The 16,480-nt window shown below is 46.2% G+C and overlaps 1 protein-coding gene across 1 annotated transcript; it reads left to right on the top strand.

The window, feature by feature from the left end:
- The first annotated feature begins 1,292 nt into the window (after positions 1–1,292).
- Positions 1,293–15,203, top strand: SRP72 (signal recognition particle 72). The gene is made up of 19 exons (XM_038135375.1): positions 1,293–1,458; positions 2,446–2,566; positions 4,355–4,478; positions 5,283–5,426; positions 6,196–6,307; positions 7,362–7,393; positions 7,967–8,091; positions 8,184–8,241; positions 8,421–8,552; positions 8,949–9,077; positions 9,575–9,647; positions 10,231–10,295; positions 11,283–11,378; positions 11,837–11,940; positions 12,545–12,622; positions 13,234–13,371; positions 13,651–13,688; positions 14,004–14,163; positions 14,947–15,203. The coding sequence occupies exons 1-19, from the start codon at positions 1,353–1,355 to the stop codon at positions 15,119–15,121; spliced, it is 2,010 nt and encodes a 669-aa protein (XP_037991303.1). The 5' UTR covers positions 1,293–1,352; the 3' UTR covers positions 15,122–15,203.
- The last annotated feature ends 1,277 nt before the right edge of the window (positions 15,204–16,480 follow it).

The raw sequence follows: 16,480 nt of genomic DNA, 5'->3' as shown, positions 1-16,480 counted from the left end.
TCCAGAGCAAATATTTGTGGTTTTTACCTAGGACTGCTTTATAAAGAGAGGCTCCAGTGTCCAAGTTGCACTGAGCTGGCTTTGTTGGTCATATCTCACATTGCAGTTTTTTCTTCAGTTTGTTTGAAAGCCAGATCCTGAAATGTGGGTGGTGTTAAACAAAGTGATGGCCACCTTAACCCTCTGATGTATTTATAACTCTGCACTTTTTATTTTAAAAAACTGCACAGTCTGTGGTATTTGTTATTATGACATTTCTGAAATTTGAAAACTGATGACTGATGCCAGTCTTTTAGTAGAAGAAAGTAACGGGAGGTGGTGGAAAATCCTTTTGGGATGATTAATCACCCCTTCCCTCTCCACACACGCTCACTTTGGTCAAAACATTGGAAGGGGAGTGGAGTTATTTGGCAATAACTAAGGTGCTACATCTGCAGAGCTTTTTCATGAAAGCAAATTAAATCAGTAGAATTACTGAAAATGCTGGGAGAGCATTTCCCATCAGAAAGAGACCCATCAGGATGGGTCTGGAAGAGACCCATCAGGATGACTGAGTCCAGCTCCAGTCCCTGTGCCTGAGAGGATTGTTCAAAAGCTTCTTGAGCTCTGTCAGGCTTGGTGCTGTGACCCCTTCCCTGGGGAGCTGTTCCAGTGCCCAGCCACCCTCTGGGTGAAGAACCTTTTCCTGAAATTTAGCCTAGACCATTTCCTTGAGTCCTGTCACTTATCTCCAGAGTGAAGAGGTCGGTACTTGCCCCTCCTCTTCCTCTCTTCAGGATGTTCAAGAGGACAATGAGGTCTTCCTCTCTCCTCCAGGCTGAACAAACCAAGTGGCCCCCAACTCTCCCAGGGCTTCCTCTCAAGGCCCATCACCGTTCTCTGGACACTCCAACAGCTCAGTGTCTTTCTTGTGTTGTGCACCCAGAACTGCCCCCAGCACTCGAGGTGAGGCTGCCCCAGTGCAGAGCAGAGCAGGACAATCCCCTCCCTTGCCTGGCTGTGCCTGATGTCCCCCAGGGCAGGGCTGGCCCTCCTGGCTGCCAGGGCTCAGTGACTCACATTCAGTGCCATGGACCCCCAGCTCCCTTTCTGCAGCGCTGCTCCAGCCTCTCGTTCCCCAGTCTGTGCCCACCGCCAGGGCTGCCCAGGTGCGAACCCTCGCCGGCCCCGCTGCAGCCCATGCCCGCAGCAGAGGGCGGCCGCGGGGCCCTGCGGCGGCCACAGCGCCGGTACCGGGCAGGGCGGGGCCGCCGGAAGGGCACGAGCGCCGCTCGGGGGCGGGGCCCCGCTCGGCACTTCCGCTTCCGGCGCGGCACCGCCCCCCGCGACGTGTGTCTAGTCCCGGTGCCAAGATGGCGGCGGCCGCGGGGGCGGCGGCGGCGGCGGGGCTGTGGAGCGAGGTGAACCGCTGCGGCCAGAACGGCGACTTCGCCCGCGCACTCAAGTCCGTCAATAAGAGTGAGTGCGGCGACAGTGCCGGCCCCCGCCCCGCGGGTCTGCGGTCTCTGCCCGCGCGCGTTGGCCTTGTGGAGGGTCGCCGCGGTGTGGCGGGGAGCGGGTGCTGTCCGTCCGTGGGTTTCGTGCCGGGAGCGGGGCTGCGGAAAAAGCCTGCGGGGATCTTACTGTGTTGGGGTAGAGGGAAGAGGAGCGGCCGGGGCCCGGGCTCCGCTGCTGTACTGTGACCATCGGGTCCTTGCGTTGCATCACGCATCCCTGGCTGCGAGTTAAGCCTTCGGGGTTACTCGTGGGTTTTCCTTCCGTCTTGATCATGGCAGAAAGGAGGGCTTTTTCCCCGGGAACCGGAGGAGCGGTGTCGTGCATATGGACTAACGTTAAGGTGTGTTGTTTTGGTGGCTAGGCATCCAAAACGGGATTGCAGTATCGGGCACGTTGTGGTTATAAGTTCTGTCTTTGCTTCTGGTAGGCAGTAGCGATTCGTCTCCTGACCTGGAAAAGCTGGCAGCCCTGAAAAAAATCAAATAGCAAACCCCACGCCTCTCTTCTAGTTCTCATTGACTGTCATCCACTGGCAGAAAGTTTTAGCATGTAAAGTGACTCCCTGTCAAGAGCCACACTGTTCTTCTGTACCAGCTGTTTTCCTTCCTGAGTATCCTTTACGTGGCACTGGGGCCTTGGCACTGTGTTCTTTGCCTGGAAGTGAAATGCCAAGGAAAGGTTTGCCCAGGTCTGTGTAGCCCCTTTGGTGCAGCTCTCTTCCAGACATGTTAGCACAGTGCTTCTGGTGAGTTCAGGATCTGTACTGAGTTCTTTTATCCTGCTGCGGTTTGTTTCATGATCCGAGCCAAAGCAAGCCATGCCAGGATGCTTTAAGTTGATGTGGCCGCTCTCTAGGAGGGGTTTTTGCAGCTCTAATAATGTGAGTCTCTTACAAAGCCTGGGTGTGTTTGAGTTGGAGCGTTGTGTTGAAACTGGTTTCTCCTCCAGTACTGCAGATCAACAAAGACGACGTGACAGCACTTCAGTGTAAAGTAGTGTGTCTTATCCAGAATGGGAACTTCAAGGAAGCCCTTGGGGTAATCAATACCCACACTAAAGTGTTAACCAGGTGAGTTGTGTCTTGCTGTGCTCTACAAAATATGAAACTCCTGAGTCCTTGAGAAGTTGCTGCAGCTTCAGTGGAGGGGACTAATGAGGCAGCAAAATAAAGGCCAGGATATGCTCAGAGACATTGGGGTTGGTCTTCTCAGTGACACGCTTATTTATGGGAGGGGATGAGACAGGGGCTGGTCGAGTTTGAGGCAGTCTAACACCTTGCTGTTACTGTTGAAGGGATTTTTCCTGACTGAGTTTTCAGCCACCTTCACGTGCTGATTCTGCTTGCAGATGTGGCTGGGTAGCATGGCTGGTGCAAGGGAAGGGGACAGATCTCTCTGGAAGGGAAGTGAGAAGGGAGAAGCCTTTGTTGGTGGCAGTGAGCTGTTGGCTTTGCTTGGCTGTCTCATCATACGGCTCTTTGGGGTCCTTTGCTCTGCCAGCCTGAAGGAACTGCCTCACCTTTTGGGGTGGTGCAAGCTGTTTGTGCGTCCTCTCAAAGCCAGGACCTTGGAGACAAATCATGTTTGGGAACAAGTCAAGCTTCTCATTTGTGTCCTTAAGATTCTAATTCTTGTTCCTCATAAGGATGCTCTTTGTGCAATGACAAGGATGAAAAGTGCTAACCAAGAACTGGCTGGCAGCAAAATTTTTGTGTTTCAGATGCTGTTCTTATTAAGGAACTCCCCAGAAAGGTGTGTGGACGTTATCAGTGTGATGAAACATACCTTTGTTTTTTTGTTTGCATCTGAATAACACGTAATTACCCTGTTCACCAGTTCCTTCTTTCCTGGGACAAACGGGGTTTAATTCAAGTTTTTTAGCTTATTACTTTATTAGATAGTGAGGAGAAGGATTTTTTTTGTAGTCAGCTGTTTTCAGAGTTCTTCCTATAACTTTTTTTCAGCTCATTCAGCTGTGTGTCTGTGTCCTGCAGAGCAACAAAAGTGGTGGTTCTTGGTCTGTCTTGAAGTTTTCCTATCCTGCACTGAGGCTGCTTTGCTTTAGTTCTAAATTAAATTATTAATTTTCAAATTTCCCTAATACTCAGTTGAATCAAGATCATTTTAAATAGGCAAAGTAAAGCTAATAATAAGTGGCCCCAGGCATGAACTAAAGGAATTGCTGATTAATTTTCCTTTGGCTTAAGTGGTAACTCGGGGGGGTAGGTGGAACATGGCATTCAAGGCTCTGCTTCTTTGAGAATGCTTCCCTGCTGGTGTGAGCTTGCTTTGAAGCCAATTTATGTTTGCAAAAGCAAACCCTTTTGCTGCAGTTCTGCTGCAATCATATTTCAAAATAGGTTAATGTTACCTTTGTCTTGGTATCAGCCTGTAAGTGGGACTGTGTTTTATACCTTTTCCTCTCTCTCTCTGTGAGTCCATTGTCTTTAGAAGTTTGCTGTAACAATGTTTCATTGCAGTGTAATGCCTTCTCCTTAAGAAAATGTCACAGAATGAAGTTTGCTATTGTTTTACCTTGTAAGCATTTGATTAGCATAATTAGTAGGCGGCCTGGAGCAGAGAGGATTTGGAATACCATGTGTGTGGAAATGCCATTAAAAAGGAACCTTTTTACCTTTTTTTTTGGATGAAGTTTTGATATGCATTCTGTTTTGAACACCAAGTAGATAGAGGATACTTTCAGCGCGCAACAGATACATAATTCAGTAATCTGGGATCATGTGTTTGGATTTTTGGTGATGTAGCAATCTGTGCCTAATTAGGACTGGTTATATGTGAGTGAATGCTGTGGAATGAAACTCTAGTGCTGGCTGTCAGCCTTTTTCTTGTCCTTGCAGTGATGTTATTGCCTTTGAGAAGGCCTACTGTGAATACAGGTTGAACCGTATTGAAAGTGCTCTCAAGACCATTCAGAGTGCCAGTCAGCAGACAGACAAACTGAAGGAGCTTTACGGACAAGTGGTAATTACAAGCTTTTCTTCCTGGTGGGAGTTTCATATGCTGGATGCCTTGTCCCTCCTCTAATGGGGGACAGGTATGGGGACAGAATTTCCTTCTCTGGCTTGAAGGTAAGGACAGGTATGGTTCCAACTGCTCAAACTTCAGTGAAGCTTCAGTTGGCTGTTTCTGGAGGCAGTGTCATCATCTTATTCCCACAGAACCAAAGCAATACATTTGTGACTTCTGCTCCCTTCCTGGTCTGGCCTGATATTAGCCATCTGGTTGAGCAAGGAAGAGATCTGATGGGATTTTTTTTTGTGGTTCAGCCATCTGTTCGCATTAGATACCTGTTCAGGAATGGTTTGTGGGACCTGATGTCTCAGGCATTAAAAGTGATGCAGAAAAGAAGTTATGCTTTTTCCTCTTCTTTTTTTCCTGGTTGATCAGAACGGTTTTGTGAAGAATTGGCTATCTTCTCTCAGCTGCATGAAAGACCATTCATTTAATTTCTTTCTTAGAGAGGCGATCTAATTTGGAAGAAGGCTGTTTGAGGACAAAACTGAGTAAACTGCTGCTTTTAAAGAAGCTGTTTTAGGAGTAGGAGCTGTGTCATTTTTGTGCAGGTATCTGGTGTCATTGCTTGAGTCCTTGCAAGTGTAGTCTATATAGCTTGCCCTTAAAGGTAGATGCGAATGTTAGTAATGTTCAGCTTAAAACATATGATGCTCTGCTGCCCTCAGTCCATGGGGAGGGAGGAAGGAGGCTGTAGTTACCAGCATGCACAGAAAAATACTGTTCTGAGGGCTTATCCTTTTCCTCTCTCAGTTGTACAGACTGGAGCGTTATGACGATTGTCTGGCTGCGTACAGGGATCTCATCCGCAACTCCCAGGATGAGTATGAGGAGGAGAGAAAAACCAACCTCTCTGCTGTTGTGGCAGCACAAAGCACGTGGGAGAAGGTGGTGCCAGTAAGTGAGTATGTATGTCTTTGGGTGTAAGAGTGAGAGCCAAGGAATAGAGGATACAAATTGTATTGGAATTATGGATACTGAACAGGACAGAAATGTGTTCCTGTCTCGTAAAGACTTCTGAGTATGTTGAAGATCACGCAGTGGTTTTCCCTGTATGGAGGAATAAATGCTGTTATTATTTATGAATTACATTTCACCTTTGACCTCTAGAGAGCTTGTACTTTGGATATCACAGCAGAGCAGGAAGCAGATCTTTCTGAACCTGCATTAGCAGAACACCTGTGGTGACTAGCACTTTTCTCTCTCATTACCCTCTTGCCCAGGGTTAAAGCTAGTTGTTCTGATCACCCAGCCATGCTCGGGAATACTATGTTAATGAACAGTGAAGATTGAAATGTTAATTTGTTTAGAAATCCTTGTCCTTGGACGTGCACACAGCATGCTCATCTTTCTGTTCAGTGCTGTGGATCCACTTTCTAATTCTCTAGAGCAGCAGTTCTTAGTTGCCCTCTTGCACCAGCCTAAGTAGTCCTCAGGTTCAGGCTGGAGTTTCCCTGCTGCCTTGTCAGTTGCCTCCGACTTTGTGCATAGTGAGGGAAGATCCTTTGGGCTGCAACTTACTTGCCAGATGTGTGCCCTGTTAAATTTGGTTCTTAAATTTATTTTTCAAGGATTAGTTTGAATGTACAGGAAAACTCTGGTTTGTGTCTGTTGCCTGTTAAATCTGTTGGTGTTTATGCAATGTTATATTTGGTTTTCATGCTAGGAGGATTTAGGCCTTCGAGAAGCTACCTACGAGCTGTGTTATAACAGTGCATGTGCATTGATTGGGCAAGGAAAGCTGAATGAAGCAATGAAAAAACTACAAAAAGCAGAAGGTAAAAGCCTGGTGAGGTGAGAGGGAAGCTTTGTGTAGTAGAAGTAGTTATTTGTTCTCTAATACACAAATCAGAGGAAAAGAGGTTTTGAGAATTTAAAAACTGATCAGCAGCAGGATTTGTTGTGAAGCTGGTGTTTTTGGACAAGTGTTCCTCTGGAACTCTTTTCCAGAGCCATGTGGCATGTCCTGGCTCTTCTACAGTCCCCTGATTTGTATTCAATAACTTTGTGCATTTTTTTGAAGCAGGAAGTAGATGTGAGTGTAATCACATAAACATGAGATTTTGTTAGTATGAGTATGTATTTAAGTACATGCTATAAAAGTTCAAAGTACTTCATGGTATGAATTAGTATAAGCCAGTAAATGAGCTTTTTAGCAAAGAGGATTTTTTTTCCTATGGGGTGAAAGGGGGATTTTGTGTTTAAAAAAAAAAAAATCTGGGGAGAGAACTAGGAAGGACTAGTTCTGTCTGATCTAATTGCTCTTGCAGATAAATAGGTCTGTTCTGTCCCAGTTTTGATGAAGAATAACAAGTGTCCCATACAACTGATAAGCATGTGTAATTTGAGCCTATGTCCTTTGATAGTACTCATTTGGAGGGCAAACAAGTGATATTCTGGTGAAGTATGAGAAAGTGAAGAAGTGACTAGTATGGGCACTGAAGACTAACAGAATTGCTGCCTCATAAAGGGTGCTGTAAGCTGAATATTGCAGGCTTGCAGCGCTTAAGTCACAAGACCGGTGAGCAGGTGCAGCTGATCCCTATGGGAAAAATCAGGAGCTAGGTCTAAGGAAGATTGCTCAGGAGAAAAAATTAGTGTCTGGGAAGGGACAGTACCTTCTGTGCCTTTGATTGTTCTTCTGCATCACATAGTCTGCTCTCTCATACTTAGTCCCATCCATCATCAGACTGGTAGTCTGCTGTGCCCTTGTAGTGCTGCAGAAATTTCAGAGATACATGAAAAGGTTCTATGTTCCCCCATGATTCTTGCCTGTTTTTTTTTTCACCCTAAAGCCTTCTAAGTTGTGTTTTTCAATGTTTTTCCTTGTAGAGCTGTGCCGCCAGTCGTTGTCAGAAGACTCGGTAAGTTCCTGATGTTGTTCTGGAGAGTGTTTGCTTTGCAGCAGTGGCAGCGAAGGTGCAGTCCCAAAGTGCAGAGAGCCAGAGCACAGCCAGGGCTGCTCTGCTGGTACCAGCTTGTGAGGCTGGGGCAGCCGTCATGGCTATTGCAGGAGGGCAGCTGACACCGCAGGCTGTTTCCTGCTGTGCTCCTTGCATAGTTGCCTGTTCTGGTGCAAGCAGAAGGGTGCGGGTTGTCTAAAACCTCCCTATGACCTACCCCAAAAAGGGATGAACATGCTGAGTGGGTGGTGACAAACAGGGAATTTGTAACCAATCACTGCAAAATGGCAGATTAAATGTACAAGTTAAAGTAATCTTCAGATTCTAGCTGGGGTAGGTGAAGCTTTCTTTTCTCCTAGTTTAACTCAGCTTTGCTTCTGTTTGTGCTGTGGGTAGAACCTTCACCTGTGGTAGCTAAGGTACTTTGCCGCTAATACTGCCCAAGAATGCTCACAGATGTTTGCCAGCAGAATGCTGATGCTGGAAGAGAGGTGAGATAGCAGCTTTTTACTTTTTGCTTTGATTTTCCTTCAGGATGTGACAGAAGAAGACATTGAGGCTGAACTGGCTATTATTCATGGTCAGATGGCTTATATCATGCAGCTGCAGGGGCGTACAGAGGATGCTCTACAGCTCTACAATCAAATAATCAAGTTGAAGTAAGGGTTTTTTTTAAAACAAATGCTCAGCCTTCCATCTGTGAGAGACTGCTGTTCAGTAACAGTATGCTTTCTGCTTTTCTTATCTGCAGGCCAACAGATGTAGGACTCCTTGCTGTCATTGCAAATAATATCATCACAATTAACAAGGTATAGAATTACCTTGCCACTTCCATTGTGGTTAGTCCGCTTGCTTCTCTGCTTCTGTGGAGAGAAGGAAGATAATCAGTAAAGATGTTTTCTTAAAAAGCAGTTAAATTGTGGACCCAGGGACCTTTTCTTCTTCAAGGAACGTAGTGAAACCTTCTCATGATGTGTGATTTCCGCAGGACCAAAATGTCTTTGATTCAAAGAAAAAGGTGAAGCTGACCAATGCAGAGGGTGTTGAGCATAAACTCTCCAAGAAGCAGCTCCAGGCCATTGAATTCAACAAAGCTTTGCTTGCAATGTACACGAACCAGGTAGGGGAAACTGATCTGCAGTAAGTAGCTATGGATTAAATCCACGGGAGTTTTACTGGGCAAAAATGGAGATGCAGCTGCTCTATTTCAGAAGACAGGACCACTTGGTTTAGGCAAATACGTGAGCAGAAAAATAAAATCATCCCTAGAAGCACAACTGTCTGTTTAGTGACTTGGATATTGCTGTAGGGAGGATGGTGTGGAGGTAACTAGAAGACAAAAGGGATGTGGGGGTTCTTAGGTGTATCTGAAGGGCCACTAAAAGGACTTCTTGGTTCTTGTACTCGTTTCAGGGGAGTCACCACTAGTATCTCTTCTTAGATACCATTGGTTTCTTAGCCTTGTGTAAGATGCTCGCAGAGGTTGAGAAAAGCATGTTCTCTCTTTCCACTCCAGGCAGATCAGTGCCGCAAGCTGTCAGCAAGCCTGCAGTCCCAGAGCCCCGAGCATCTGCTCCCTGTGCTTATCCAGGCAGCCCAGCTGTGTCGTGAGAAGCAGCATGCAAAGGCTGTAGGGCTTCTGCAGGTAGGTTAAGAGAAAGTTGGCCAAGCACCATTTAAACCTGTGCTTTGTGTTTTCCTGTTGCTGTTTTCCCTTAGTTTGTTTTGTTTGGTTTAAATTTCCAGGGGTATCTGACTCCTTATTTTGGTTTGGTTTAATGCTGCTGGAAAGCCTTCACACCCAATTGAACAATTCTGCTTTTAAAGGGAAATAGTTCCCTTACACCTCTGATTTTTATGCTTATGAAGCTGTAGTAGACTTCTAGGGTAAGCAGTAGGCTTTGCTGCTCTGCTTACAAGCAGTTTGCAACACCCTTCTTTGGAATGATTGAATGGCCTGGGACAGAAATCTGAAAGGGCACACTTGGGGGTCCTTCTCTGCTGTGTGCTGAAACCTGCCTGTGCTGGAAAGCTTTCTTTGGCTCTTGCCAGCTTGCTGTGACTGAGCATGACATGTGATTCACCAAAGCAGCAACCTGGTGCCCACACACAAGTTGAATTGTTGTTTCTTCTGACTCTCAGGACTTTGCAGACCAGCACCCTGCCAATGCAGCTGAGATCAAGCTGACGATGGCCCAGCTAAAAATTGCTCAAGGTATCTAGTGTCCTCCTTTGTTGGGAAGTGTCTGCACATGACAAGGGTGCAAGGGGTAAGAAAATCAGACTTCAGGGCAATCTTTGCTGCAGTCACTGTTGTGACATGGGTGCAGAGCAGAGATACTTTCAGTCAGGTAATACATATATTTAGCTATGGCAGGATAATGCTGATAGCTAATGTCTGGCTCCACAGGCTCCACAGATTGCTGGCAGAAATGCCCACAGTCTCTGTGAAATGCTGAATCTCTTCTGGGGCAGGATAATTTTGGGAGCAATGTGAGGCTCCATAATGGTACCATTCCTGTATGCAGTCAGGCAGCACAGACTTGAGCCTGAAGAGAACTCCCTGGAGGAGTTCAGGAGTAGCCAAAGCTTGCTCCTGAACCTTTGCAGGATGACAAAGGTGACAAGAGCAGAAGGGTCCATTGTGTGGAGGCCTGTCCTTAACTCCTGCAATAGGGGAGATGTTGTGAGAAGGGGAACTGTTCTGTCTCCATTGTTTACCTTTGGCTTGAAGTTCACTGGTGGAATCAGGTGTTGTGATGCCATTCAGAGTGTGTTCTTCCTTGTCTTTCTTCTAGGCAGTGTCACCAAAGCCTGCATGATCCTGAGGAGCATAGAAGAACTGCAGCACAAGCCTGGTATGGTAAGCAAAACTCCGTCTGAACTCTGTAAGGTTCTTCCCTTGTAGGAGAGCTTTGCACTCTTCCCTGTGGTTGCCACTTGACTTGAGTGTCTGCAGGGATTGGAGGGTCTGCAGATTGCAAGGTCTGTCTTGGACAAAGGTGGTATTATAACTTGCTTCAGGTAGCCTGAATGTAGTCACAGAAGTAGTCTGCCTATCAGAGGGATGCTCTCTGCCTATGTTCCCACTCCCTGGTAATCTCTCAGTCCTGCATGTTGCCTGGATTTACTTGCATAACATGACTGGAGCAACTGGTGGTTGCTGGTAGGTACTGTTGGGACGTTTTAGAAGGAGCTTTAGGACAGCAGGCCTTAGGGGGAAAGAACTGTGTTCCATCACTGTAGCGTCACCCTGATCTGCAGGCTTATCCACACCTGCTATTCAGAAAAGCTTGATGGCTTTGTAAATGCTCACATGTTCAGCATAAGCGTCTTGAACAGGAGCTGATAGCTGTGGATCTGTTCCAATTGTAAGTGGGAATGATCAAAATAATTTGTAGGACCAGTCAACAATAACAGCTTCTTGCCCTGGGTCACCTCTACTTGTGACTGAGATGTCAGCAAATGGATGGTATCCTTATAATCTCTACAATGCTGATTTCTTTCTTCATAGCTCTTGGGATAGAGAATGGGGGATGAAAAAGGTTTTCTAATGAAACTGAGTCCTGTGATAAACAAATAAAGTGCCAAGACAGGAAGGTTCCTTCTATGAATGCTATCTTAGGCTTGTACCACAGGAAAAAGATGTTGGGGATGTTCCTTTGGAAGTGACCTGGGTAGGAAGATCTGGCCTGGGTATCCTGCCTGTTACCACAGCTGTTTTTAGGAACAGAGCAGAAAGCTCACACTGACTCTTGCTTTTGGGAAATCCCATTGTTTAACTGCTGAGACTCTGGCTATAGGCAGTTTGCATGAAGATCTGCTGTTTACTGCTCTTGAATGTTTGCAGGTGTCTGCATTGGTGACAATGTACAGTCATGAAGAGGATATCGACAGTGCAATTGAAGTCTTCACACAGGCTATCCAGTGGTATCAGCAACACCAGGCAAGTCAGACCAGAGGAGCTAATGTGCAGGAATCTGTCCTGGATTTTCTAGCCAGTCCAATTCAACTTTTCCTGTTGATGCATAGCCCTAGCAGTTATCCAGTTGAGAATTTGGAGACATGTGAGCTCCTGTTTTGTGAGCATTTATCAATAATATATTATTTTATGTGTTACAAATAAGGAGCAGCAGCTCCTGTCAGATTAGGAGGGTGGCATCAATGAATGCCTAAAAGTAGCAATCAAGACTTCTCTCTGATGGGAAAATATGGTGGAGCAGCAAGCTGCCTTGTCCCATGCAGTTCTGCCTCATTTCCCAGAGTGCCAGGGTGGTCTGGTTTCTGCATGATGGGATGTTAACTCAGTTCTCCTTGGCCAAGCCTCAGGTGCATTAAAGCCAGCTAGAGCTGGGCTCCATGCTGTGATAATAAGGAACTAATCATGGCTGCTGTGTCTTTCAGCCAAAGTCTCCTGTCCATTTGTCACTGATAAGGGAAGCCGCCAACTTCAAACTAAAGCATGGCAGGAAGAAAGAAGCAATCAGCGACTTGGAGGAGCTCTGGAAGTGAGTTGGGTGGTTGCTGAGCAGCAGGTCTCCACCCAGAGTCCTCTGCAAGCTGTCTGGTGGCAGGCAGTGTCTGACAACTTTGATTGACTAGTAGCTGTCCTTGAGAGTTGCCTTTGCACAGGGGCTTCAATGCAAGGCTGTATTTTGGAAGAAGGGGAGATAATTCATTTGATCTATAGTAGATGTTCACTTGAAAACCTGGTAAACTTATCCCACAAGCCTCTTGTGCCCAGAACATTGATTTGGGGACTGGAATGCAGTTTTTTCTAGTGCTGCATAAACATGGGTGTCTAGGTTTTAGTTTCTGTTGTACACTTAATGGGATTTTTTACTGGGGAGAGTGTTAACTTGCCTTTGCTACTGGGTTTTTCCTCTTCTTTTGCCGGCTTTATGATACTGTGAAATTGTCTGCACCTCCCTTAATCCACAACAGTGATGTTTGGTGGTGTGCTCTGGAGGAGAACACATACTAACATGCCTGTCCCCACAGATAGCAACTGTGCTGCAGCAGCAAGCAGTGTGGTGTTACCAGTCTTTGAGATGAGTAACATTGTTAACTTGGTCCTTTTCTGTTTTGTTGTGGTTTTTTTCCTCTAAAAAGGCAAAACCCAAAAGATGTGCATACTCTGGCACAGCTCATCTCTGCCTATTCCCTCGTTGACCCTGAAAAAGCTAAAGTGTATCCTTTTAATGTTGGTGAAAGAGGTGTTTGGGTATTGCTTCTTGGGATTTTCAGCTGTGTGGGGACTTCAGACCCACTCTTACCCGAAGAAAGGCAAGGAACCTCTCTGGAACAGCTACATATGCAGGTCAGGTTGTCTGGAGGTACATTATTTCTCTAATTGGCTTAATTACTGTGATATCTCAGGACCCTTTTATCTTTGGCCTCCTCCTCTTTGAGAATTAATAAGACAAGGTGGAACCAAAAACAAGAGCACCTGCATCTTTTCTGTCAGAATCTTAAACTTGTGGTAATAATGCAGGATTGATACAATATGGCTAAGCTCTTGCTTACCCAAAATCTCGTCCACATACTGCTTTTGTCACCTGAGCTGCTTTCACAGGAAGCTGTTTCCTGTATTAAAGAGGGAAAAATGAGGCAGATGGCGATTAAGCAGCTCATCCCAACTTGTGTAAGAAGCTAGTGAGAGAGATGGAAACAGCCCCATAGGCCTGTCTGGTGTCTGCATTGTTAACAGACAGAATTTAAGCTGAGGCTGCCTCTTGCTGTCTGGAAGAACATGGGTGTTTATGCTCGCTGGTTTGCATCCCTGAACTCTTCCCTTGCAGTCTTAGCAAACACTTGCCTTCCTCAGACACCATGTCACTGAAAGTAGATGTTGATGCGCTGGAGAACTCCCATGGAGCGACCTACGTTCGGAAGAAAGCTGCGAAGCTCACTGGAGACAACCAGCAGAAGGAGCAAGGGTAAAGCAGGCTGCTATATTTTTTATGTAATTTTATTGCTATAGCTCTGGTGCATCCTTCTTTGGGGTGGTTCGAGAACCACACCTGGTGTGGTTAAGACATTGCTGTGGAAGGCAGGCTGGTGGAAAGGGAGCCTGTTGTTTGACTGCAAGGAGCTTTATGTAGCAGCAGACCAAGTTCTTAGAGAGATGGGAATGGTTTAGCTTCTTCCAGAGCTAGTTTTTAGTTGACTTGTCTGCTCTGTCTCTGCTATGTCACAATGTCTTGCTTTCCTTTCAGACAAGGGGAAGTGAAGAAAAAGAAGAAAAAAAAGAAGGGTAAGTTGTATTTCCTAGCTATTGAAACAGCACAGCTCCAGAGAGTTCTCCAGATTCTTTCTCTAAATAGCCGGCCTCTAGGTCCCTAGGAGCTAGAGCCCTTTGCCTTGACTGTGTCTCTGGAAACCTGGATCTTCATGGTAGCTTGTTTGGTTGGGGTATTTTTCCTCAGGAGTGAGAGCAACACCCTGATAGGGTGATGTAGTTGCTGATCTCTTTGCACTGCCTGGCTACTGACATCCCATACATGTCCCTTGGTGATGCCTCTGGTGTGTTGACGCCAATCTCATTTCCTGGCACTGGATGGTTCTGCAGGAAAGCTGCCCAAGAACTATGACCCCAAGGTGACTCCTGACCCTGAGCGGTGGCTTCCAATGCGAGAGCGGTCCTACTACCGTGGACGGAAGAAGGGCAAGAAGAAGGATCAGGTTGGCAAGGGGACACAGGGTTCAACCACAACTGGCTCCTCTGAACTGTAAGTACCCAGTTTTTGCAAGGATTTGATGGGGGAGGGCTGTGTTTGTGCTGCTCTGCTGCAGCTCTGTCACCACACCAACTGTGGGTAGCACAAGTTACATCATCCTTTGCTGCTTGAACCTGCTACCAGCTGCTCTCCCTGGAGATCCCTATAGGTTCCTGAAAACCAGTGTGATAGGATAGGCATGCTTGAAGGAGCCAAGATGCAAATAAAATTCTCATAGTCTTTTAATGCATTTCTCCTTTGGCAATGAGATTAATTTTGCATGCTTTCTCTTGAGCAATTTGCTTTCACGTCTTTTGGCAGCTGCAGAACCATTAGCCATGATTTGAGAAAACACTACTTCGTTCTAACCTGATTATTTGAGCTGGAGTCAAGAATTACCATTATGTATGAAGCCTGACAGCAGGATGGTGTCCTACTAGCATCTGAGAGGAAGGATGCTGGGTTTGCACAGCCTAGGAGTGGGACCTGAAAGGCTTCTTGTGTGTTGCATGAGCTGTCATATGTCTAATCAAAAGTTAGCCTTGTTTTCATTGTCAGTAACTTGCACCATCTAGAGAACATCAGTTAGAAGTTGATTGCTGCCCTTTGAGACATGTTCCCATCCTCCACCAGCTCCTTCTGTATGTTGAAACCTCTCCTTGCATGAATGCCCTCTCATACATAACGCTTGCTACCTAATGGGGCAGCTGCTGCTTTTCACTGTCAGCTCCCTGCACTAGTACCACGTCTTGCCGGTGAACCCACACGGTGTCTTTTTCTCTTGCCTTCCTGCAGGGATGCCAGTAGAACTGCTAGCAGCCCACCTACCTCCCCTCGGCCTGGCAGCGGGGCAGCTGTATCGGCTACAAGTAACGTCATCCCTCCCAGGCACCAAAAACCTGCGGGTGCTCCAGCCACCAAGAAAAAACAGCAGCAGAAAAAGAAGAAAGGGGCTAAAGGAGGGTGGTAAAAAGCAGGATGTGTAACGTCCCTCCTTCAATACGTGACACTGGTTGCAGAATAAAGGTCAAAAGCAAGTGCTGGCAAAAGACTCTTGGAATCTGGATCTCTGTCCTGCCTGTCCGTGGTCTGGGGGGAGATGGGCTGGTATAGATGCCATGGTCTGTCTGCTCACCAAGTTCCCTTCCTCACATTTGCCCCCACTGTGACTTAGGTTGTTGCCATCAAAGTCAAACATAGCCCCTAAGAAGAAATCTGTTTCTGTGTTGCCAGACATTTAAGAGATATGAGATAATCAAGAATTTCTTAAAATGTAGTTTCATGTCCTCTTGCGTATGTCAGTTTAGGCCTTTAGCAAATTTATCTATGCATGATGCAAGCACTGTCTTTTATGTTAGTCAGTCATTGACCACCAAAGAGCAAAGGCACAAACCGTCTTAGAAAACAACATCTGGGCTCTATAATACTGGATAAGATAAGCTGGAGGGGGATAACAAGACTGTTAGGAGAAAGCATGCTGAAGTGTATGGCAGCAGATTCAGTGTCCCATTTCCTGCAAGCCAGCTGCCTTATTCTAAAGGGCTTGGCAAAACAAAGGTGAGCGGAATGTGTGTGGTTGTCTGAGGTGCGCTTCCTCATTTGGCCTTGACCCTACATTCCTACAAGTCTTAGGTGCTGGATTTATGAAAATAAAGAGTGGTACAGCAGCAGGTCAGCTTAAGCTCAGTGACTCTGGAGAGGGACCCAGAACAAAGGAACTCCTCAAGAAATTATACCTTTGAGACTAAGTGCCCGTCCTGCATGCACCTTGCGCCTCTTGGCCCAGTGTTTATTTTTGATCTGGATCCAACACCTTCTGAGGTGTCTGTCTGTGTCTGTGCAGGAAGGCTGTTGATGGTTCTTGTGAAGAAGCTTTGCTGAGTTGTCTCCTTATCTTCTGATGCACCTGCTCGCTGGCAGAGCATGGGAACAAAAAAAGCCCAGGAGTTAGGATCAACACATTTATCGACAATGAAAACAACAACGTCCTATCAATATTTTTCCTGTACTAAAGACAAAACACAGCAATATGCTATCTACTAGGAAAATTACTAGGAAAACTAATTTCAGCTATGGAGGTGTAAGTTCATGGTTTGCAGCCTGAGGCTTCAGCAAATCCAGCTACTCATCCTGAGCAAGTAAAGTTAAGCAAACAGCACACTAAATCATACAGAATTATAACTATGTATCTCATTCTGCTGAAAACTCATTCATGCTAAACTACTATCTCTCAACACAGGTCTTGAAAATTCTGGTTTGATCTGAATGTAGCCAAAACATTTTTCCAGACACTGAACTGTCAGTGGGTAGAAATGTGCCTTGGAGAGGG

Source organism: Motacilla alba, chromosome 4 (genome assembly GCF_015832195.1).
Source record: "Motacilla alba alba isolate MOTALB_02 chromosome 4, Motacilla_alba_V1.0_pri, whole genome shotgun sequence".
Taxonomy (NCBI): Eukaryota; Metazoa; Chordata; class Aves; order Passeriformes; family Motacillidae; genus Motacilla; species Motacilla alba.
This window is presented reverse-complemented; position numbering and strand designations above follow the sequence as displayed.